General features: G+C 38.6%; 1 protein-coding gene and 1 long non-coding RNA gene across 3 annotated transcripts in view; one reads left to right on the top strand and one right to left on the bottom strand.

The window, feature by feature from the left end:
• The window catches only part of dnm3b (dynamin 3b), a 29,154-nt gene extending 22,566 nt beyond the window's left edge, over positions 1-6,588 (top strand). For both annotated transcript variants that reach the window (XM_007554965.2, XM_007554966.2), the window contains 4 exons: positions 1,182-1,346; positions 2,568-2,803; positions 2,890-3,063; positions 5,222-6,588. In XM_007554965.2, coding sequence (XP_007555027.1) covers positions 1,182-1,346; positions 2,568-2,803; positions 2,890-3,063; positions 5,222-5,264 — 618 coding nt within the window. In that variant the 3' untranslated portion in view covers positions 5,265-6,588. The remainder of the gene's footprint in view (positions 1-1,181; positions 1,347-2,567; positions 2,804-2,889; positions 3,064-5,221) is intronic.
• On the bottom strand, positions 6,127-8,290 carry LOC107836560 (uncharacterized). Its single transcript, XR_001662473.1, has 2 exons — positions 7,511-8,290; positions 6,127-6,886 (listed from the first exon to the last, which is right to left on the bottom strand). It is a non-coding gene; the product is annotated as an uncharacterized LOC107836560 (long non-coding RNA).
• Between the last annotated feature and the right edge of the window lie 160 nt (positions 8,291-8,450).

Genomic DNA, 8,450 nt, shown 5'->3' on the forward strand with positions numbered 1-8,450 from the left:
TCTTGAAATATTATGACTTTGTTGTCACATTATTACAACTTTATTCTTGCACGACTTTAATCTAGTATTGCTGTGACTTTATTATCATAGTTTTATGACTTTGTTCTTGTAATATTATGACTTTATTTTCCTAATATTGTGACATTATTCTCATATTTTTTCCATTTTATTCTCATACGACTATTCTCGTAATTGTATGACTTTACTCTCAAAATATTATGCCTTTATTCTGTTTTTTTTTTCAACTTTATTTTCTTATAATTTTATTCTCATAATTTTATGGACTTTGTTCACGTAATAATACTTTATTCGCATACATAGTTATGCTTGTAATATTATGACTTTATTCTCCTAATTTTATTTTTGAGTTTTTTATTAGCATTGCCATTGTAATAAATCATGTCGATCTCTAGCATATCTATTACATACATCTAAGTTTACGGTTGTAATTTGACAAAATACGAAAACATTTTCGTTTTCATGCACATATGGCACTGGGCAGAGCAAGATTAACACCATGGGCTAGGTATGTAAATGTGAAAGTCAGGATTCGCTTTTCAGCTTTTTTGATTCACACAAACCAGACAGAAACAACATTTATAGATCATTAGACAGAAATACTGAATGTTGATGGCTTGTAATGTCTGATTTAAAAGACTGTACTCCAGTTCTGACAAATTTTCATTCTCCTCTGTAGAAGGAAAATGACAAAAGTACCCAGATAACTTAAATACACATTCATAGATTCCTCATATCGTACCACCCCAGAAGCTGCAGTTTTGGCTACCGGTGAAAATGTGTGCATTTCGTGTCGTGTAGCATAAGTACAGCTGATGATGTGAAATGGCCTACAATCTTTAACAAACTGTCTGAATGTGCCTGTTCAACTGCTGGTTTTAAAATAAATAATGATTAAATCATACAGTGTTTATATAGTACAGTTTAATTCTTAGTGATTTAAAGATCACAAAAACTAAACCTCATAAAAGATGAACTGCAGGAGTTTTATTGCCTTACATTAACAGCAGGAATGTATAAGACTTATTTTTACGTGTGCTGGTGTGTGTGTGAGTAGTAAAAACTTTAGTTTTGTCAAAACATGTCAGTTTTTTTTTACTTTTAACCCTTTGTGGAATAATTTTCCTTCAAAATAAAGGGGCGAACTTTTTCTCCCCCTGCAGGTTGAGAGCGAGACGACCACCACCACCGACAACTTCTCCATGGACCCTCAGCTGGAGCGCAAAGTGGAAACCATCCGCAACCTGGTGGATTCCTACATGGCTATCGTCAACAAGTGCATCCGGGATCTCATCCCAAAGACCATCATGCATCTGATGATCAACAATGTAAGTGAAAAACAAAACATCTATGAACACAAATCTCCAGCAGAGCCGACGTCTAATGGTGAAATGCAAGAAAAATAAGTAGCATGATTACGTTACCATTCATTTTAGTAAGTCCAGAGGAAAATCGTTTCTGATGTTTTTGCTTTTATTTCAAAGTTAAAAACAACATTTTGAAACAATATATCAAAAGGTAGATTTGATACCATTCCTTTTGCTCTTTTACAACCCATTATTTTTTGAAACATAAAGAGCAGACGGTTTTAGGTGGCAGCAGAATATCTGACAAGACTTCCTTATTTATGTGTTTAAATAGAAGAGAATGTAGCCGAACACTTTGGAGCTAATTCATGCTAATTATCAACTTCCAGGTAGAATATTTTCTTAAATTTGTGAGAACTGTCCAACATTTTTATTAGGAAGTACTGTTTATATCCAAACATATACTGCTTACAGCATTAGTACATATTGGCCTGAACTAAAGTGTGTTAGCTGCTTTCCTAAAAAGAAATTTGAAAAAATTATCATTTGAAACATAAAGAACAGATGTTTTTAGGTGGCAGCAGGACAGCTGACTAGGTTTTCTTTCTTCATGTGTTGGTGAATTAACATGGTTAGGCTTCAGAGAATGTAGCAGCACAGCATAACCGTTTCATTTAAGCTAATTAGCAACTTAAATGCTGTTTTCTTAAATTTGTGAGAACTGTCAAACATTTTTAGAAAATCCTGTTCATATCCAGATAACTGCTGCCCACAGCATTGAACTTGTTCATAAAAAAGAACAGTGTAGTTCATTTTAATTTTAGCATTTGTGCTTACGTGGCAAGCTTAAGGTAGATAGTGTTTCCATTTTGCTTTCCGATTTGTTCCTGCTTCATCTCGAAACCGTTTTCAGCTCAGCTGTATTTTAATCCTTTGCAGACAAAACTCACAAAATAACGTCGTGCTCCTACTTCAGAAACCTAGCAGTTTGTCTTTACAGTTGTAAAACTTAATGACTAGTGCTCAAGCTGTGCCAAGCTGCAGTTGTGGCTGACATAATTACAGACTGTACCAACAACAAGTATTGGAAATTGAGTTTTGTCAGAAACTCTCAATACAGATAATTTAGAAATGCCCTTATCAAGCTTATACATGGTAAAGTTAAAGACAGAGACACTGGTACTTAACTTAAAGTTTTACTGCTCTAACTCTTTCTGCTTTACTGTTTGGTCTTGTCAAAAGGTGAAGGACTTCATCAATGCGGAGCTGCTGGCGTGCCTGTACTCTGCAGGTGACCAGAATGCTCTGATGGATGAGTCCCAGGAGCAGGCCCAGAGGAGGGACGAGGTGCTGAGGACCCACCAGGCCCTGAAGGAGGCCCTGGCCATCATAGGTGACATCTCTACATCCACCATCACAACCCCCATGCCTCCGCCTGTTGACAGCTCCTGGGTAGGAGGATCCACCGGCGGTCGCAGGTAAGTTGAAAATGAACCCAAATCAAGGTCAGGAAGCCTTGACTTTTGCTGTTTTTTTCTTTTTATCACATCCGTCTGCTGGCCAGGTCTCCTCCTCCAAGTCCCACGGCCCCCAGAAGGATGTCTTCGGGCCAGCGGCCGGCGCCCAGAGGGGCCCCACCACCACCAAACCGTCCAGGACCTTTGGGACCCTTCAATAACAGTGCTGATAGCCCCCAGGCACCCAGCCGCCCCAACAGGGCCCCCCCTAGCATCCCCAGGTAAATACAGTCATCACCTTTAGTGCTTTGTGATATTTAATTCAAAAGATTTTATTTTGTTTCTAAAGAATTACCAAGTCACTGAAGGTAAAATGTATTTTAAAGCCTAATGAGGAAAGTATATTGCAGAATGTACAAAAATGCAATTTAAAAAAAATTACTGAACCAAAGTAGATCTACCTTGCAAATTTACAAGCTATAGCCAAATTAGCTAACCACAAGCTTTGGAAACTAGCTGAGCACATAAACAGTTTATTCACAACATTACATCAGGTTTAATGTGAAAAGGAGGAGCTTCAAAGGATTAGTTTAGAGTGTTTTAGGTAAGATTTTGCTTAAGGATGACCAACAAGTAATATCTAACCTGCAGTAAAATAGATAACACTCTTGGTGTCTTCATTTCTTCAAAATAATCATGAACTATCCCTTTACACATTGACTATAATCAAGGGTGGCTTTACAAGGATGTGAGTCCTGGGCTGGAGACAGGTTTGGTGCCTTGTCCACTAAGGGAAAATTATTTTTCTAATGCAAATTACAGTACATTAATATATTGTTTTATGGATGAGCGGCCATGAACTGATGCATGGTAGGTTTAATACGTCACCTGGCCAACAGCTCCACGTTGTTCCCAAAAAATCGACTTCAACTTCATAATATTCAAATATTTGAATATTGTTTAAATTAATAGAAATCCCAAAATATGAATACAACACACCTTATATGAAGTACAACATCGCAAAACCTCCATTCCTTCAAAAAAAGAAAAAAAAGAAAAATCTTTGGTGCCCCCGAAAAAATTGGGGCCCTGGGCTACCGCCTCAGTAAGCCTTTTCTGAAGTGTGGCCCTGGCTGCTCATCCAGTGACATTATTTTAATAAGCCTTTACATTTTTATAGTGCATACTCTTTCTGTTCAAAGTTAACACATCTAAAGATTCACGTTGGCATGAAGCTTGCACTAAGCATGTGTCACTCTGCCTGAATCACTCTTCCTCAGTGTGAGGCTGATCAATCCTATAGTCATCAGCATATAGTCAGCAGCACATTAATGTGTGCAGACATAATGTATTAGTTACTGTTTCACAACTACAGGATGGGTTGTCCTACATATTGAGCTACTATGCATCAGTGAGGATGACTTATGGAAGTGAAACACATTTACTACACCAGTAGTTTTCCAAAGACGACCACCGACCTTTAAGTAAAAGGACAGCTTTATATGCAGAGGCAGAGGCAGCCACTTCACAGTTTTATAATTTATTCTTGCACATGCTGCTCATTGTAATCTTGACAGCGACTTCTGAGCAATGTTTCTCATTCTCCACCTACGCTCTTTGCTGTGGAGGCAAGCTGGAGTGCCCAGCAGTTTCTATGGTAACGAGGAAGCTTTGCATTCACACATCTTCTAATCTTTTTATGTCATTCTTTCGGACTAATAGTGTTTGAGCGGCCTGGGTTGGATTAAGAGACTCTGAAGAGTGAAAATCAGTTAACCAATACATATAGTGGAAATACTGTGAGCTTTCATGGTGATTGTTAATTGCTAACAGGCTAGCTTCAGTATAAACGTTGTCATCTGTAAAGAGATGAAGGCAGGTTAAGCTTTTAAAGTGAAGCTCATTCCTACACCTGTCTCGTGTTAAATTAAAACAAGCTCAATAATTTCCATCTGCTGGATTTATTGTTTTCCTCTTTTCTGTCTACCACAAATTGGATGATAAAAGTCTTAAGTCGGGTTCATTGGTCTCAACTAGACCTTTTTTTGAAGGACAGTTTTCTTACAGTGACTTAATAATTCATTTTATTTCATTGTGTTTGGATATTTAAAAACGTCTTCCAGCTCCAGTGTTAAATGTTCGTTAGAATTACTTGAATTTACTTGAAAACGGTCTCAAGACAACAATATTATCATTCATCGCGATAACTTCTAGAACAATTTATCATCCAGCAAAATTTGTTATCGTGATGGGCCTGCTCATTTCTGTATATGACGCCCAAATTTCACTGACGTTGATTGTGGTTTGGCAGCAACACTTGTTAGATACAATGTAATACTTGCCTTATTGTGGGGGGAAAAAAGTACCATATACATCTATTTTCTTATCAAATGAATCTGTTCCTCTTCCTCTGCTCTTTGACGCATCACCGCTCTCCAGCCGGCGACCACCACCGTCTCCTACAAGACAAGCCCCGCCATAATCACCCAACCAGGGTGACTTCCCCTCGTCCGCTCCCCTCCTGTCTCCCACCTCTCTCTCTTAGCCATGGCTCTGCTGTCCTCGTCTCTCCTTAGTGAAGACGTCCGCCAAAGTCTTTGACCCCTTCAACCTCAGTTTCCCGCCAGGTGAAGACGTCCATATATTTATGTACAGTACAGTACTCGTCTTGTGGTGTATGTGTATGTGCGCTTGTTGCTCGCCTGTGATCCAGGTTCGCTTAGCAGGTCTACTACCCTGATACCCCCACCCTCCCTACCCCTCTTCTACCTACAACCCCTGCAGTTCAACCAGCACACCCAGTCACTGCTTCTACATAAAAAAACAAAAAACAAAACAAATAAAAAACACAAATAAAAAACAAATAAAAAATAGGCTCAGCAGTCATACTGCCCTACTCATTCCAAAACGCAGCATGCCACATAAGCTGCTTTTATTGCATGGGAGTGTATGCGTGTGTGTGTGTGTGCGTGTGTTTTTGTGTGTGTGTGTTTTTGGGGGAGGGATTAATTTGCCTATATGTAGGCTGAGTTTGATTTAGTATTGTATTAATTTATTGTATAATGCCCCCGTCCTCCTCTCCCCTGCTGAGTGTTGATGTTCTCTTAGGAACAGAAGTTGTATCTTAGTATAAGTGCGTATAAGCGTGTTTTTTTTGTTTGTTTCTTTCTGTGTGAATAATACATTGTACATGTGAATGTGTGTGCGTGTGTGTGTGTGTGTGAGGACACGTGTGCATGTGCCGTCTCTGCACGTTTGTTGGGGTTTCAGTTCTGTTTGTTTTCACTGTCAAAGCTGTTAATGATGAATCATATAAAAAACAAAAGAAAAAACCCTGCGGGGGGAACATTCAGTGTTTGACTTTTGTGAGTTGTTCCTGTGTTGTAGTAGCAGCCATACACACAAAGCAAGGCTGAGGAGCACCTTCGATATTCTCTATATGGAAAAACAGCCTCGACAACACGTTTAACCTCGTCATAGGTGTCCACCTGTGCTGTATCCATGGTCAGATTGTGACCCCCGAACCGAAGGGCCTCAAGCTCCCATTCAGATGCTGACTGGAACTGAAGCTTTGGTTAAAAATAACAATTAAACAACAACAACAAAACAAAGCAAAGGCAGAACAACTTATTCGATGCTCCATTCATCTACACTCTTTAAACTGCTGGGTTTAAATAGACCCAATTTAGGTTGTTAACAGAGTCCTGCGTCAATGAGTTGATTTAGCGCAACACGTTTGGTTATGGGTTAGCACCAGCGTTAATTTTACCCAAAATATGTTAAAAGTAGTGCTGTCAATCAATTAATATTTTTTAATTAAATTAATTGTACTCTAGCACTTTGACTAATCACGATTGAAATGTAAAAATCCACGTCATCATAAAAATGTTAAAGAAAATCTATTGTTGTCTGAAACCAAAACGTTTCAGTTTTCCAGGTTTTCATATTCAGGATTTTGTTTCAAACTTAATTTAAAAAAAGTTAGCTATGAACTGGTTGTGCTTCGGTGGAAAGATAACAAATCTTTGCAATAAGTAGTTCAATCCAAAACTCCATCGTACTGTTTTCACCTTTTAACTCGCGGTTGCGTCTCTTTGTTGACCACTGCACAAGACCGCGCCGCTGTCAACTAGGTAAGTTTCCAAAGGAGAGAGGTGTCTAGGTCTAAATAGGTAGTGCAAATAATCTGCATTGTGAAATACTAGTAATTTGTGTAAATTAATAAAGATAAAGAATAAATCGCTCCAACACCTGGATAACTAAACAAGTAGTATTTTTTATTAAAATGAATAAAATAATATTTTTTCATTTTTACTTTAAATTCTGACTGATCTTAAATGCTGAATTGAAATATTATGAAATATAATTGCAAGAATAGGTAAAGTAGAACTGCGACAGACTCGCGACCTGTCCAGGGTGTACCCCGCCTCTCGCCCAGAACGATAGCTGGAGATAGGCACCAGCAACCCTCCCGACCCCACTAAGGGACAAGGGTGTAAAGAAAATGGATGGATGGATGGTAAAGTAGAAATAAATGCAGCTTTCTAGCCCGTCTACGTTGGCTGTATTGTTAAAAGTAGCTAACAGTAGATGGTGCTAACTTCTTAGCAGCTAAAACACTAATGAGCTTGTTGTGGGTCAATTAAAGTCATTAACTCAATAGAGTGACATTAAGATTATAATGCAGCATAACATTACCATTTATTTTGTTATTAAATATGGTCAGACTGCTGTTTAGCTCAAAATGGCGGTCTGTGAAGAGTGATGAGGCTCCTGCTAGCTTAACCCAACAAACCTGGTCTTGATGCTAGGCCCAGTGTTTGGTTAAAACTACCTAGTTTCTATGTCTTAAAACACAACATTTCTGCTTAAGAAATTACCCAGCTGTTTTCAGAGTGGATCCATAGAGGATTACAGGATTAGAGTCTGTTCTGGATGTCGTTGGGTTCCCTTCAGTTAGCCTTTTTTCTCAGGTCTGATCCAAACGTTTATACCCATCACAAACTTCCCCTCCTGTTTCAGCCCACTCATTTCCGCTCAAAACTCAGACCCCGCTCCGTCAGCATTTGTATCAGAGCTTAAGGTCGAATCGTCAGTGTTCAAGTGCTTCTCTGTCACTTTGTTATTGTGTATGTAAGCCTAAGCTGTATTCTGATGTATATAGGTAATGATAAGGACATAGTGTACCAGTGGACTCTACAGACCTCGTCAAGAATCCTAGCGCTTTAATCGTTCTTTGTCTGTATTCACTATATTCTCTCCTCTCTCTAATTTAGACTGCCTTAATGGCATGGATTATAATTCTTTATTGCCAAAGTTAAACACAGAAGGAGAATCATGAAGTGAAAAAAAAGAAATGAAGCTAAAGATTCCAGTTGATGTGAAATTGGCTAAAATTGTTTAGCAGAGAACGTGTTGTTCAGTTTGGAAATGCTCAAGTTGTTAATTTTCTGTGTCTGTATCGCTCCTCAATAAACTTCTTCCTCATAATGTCATTCCTTGTCAACAGAGTGATTCTTGTATAAGACTGTGGATTTGAAGCCTATGAGACGGAACAACACAAATTAATACATATTAGCTATGTAAGGTTCTTTGAGTTGCATTTGAGTAAACAAGACGTTAAGCTTTACATGTCTGAGCCAGAGTTTGACTGATGATTCCCCTTACG

The sequence above is a fragment of the Poecilia formosa genome, unplaced genomic scaffold (genome assembly GCF_000485575.1).
Source record: "Poecilia formosa unplaced genomic scaffold, Poecilia_formosa-5.1.2 Scaffold67, whole genome shotgun sequence".
NCBI lineage: Eukaryota > Metazoa > Chordata > Actinopteri > Cyprinodontiformes > Poeciliidae > Poecilia > Poecilia formosa.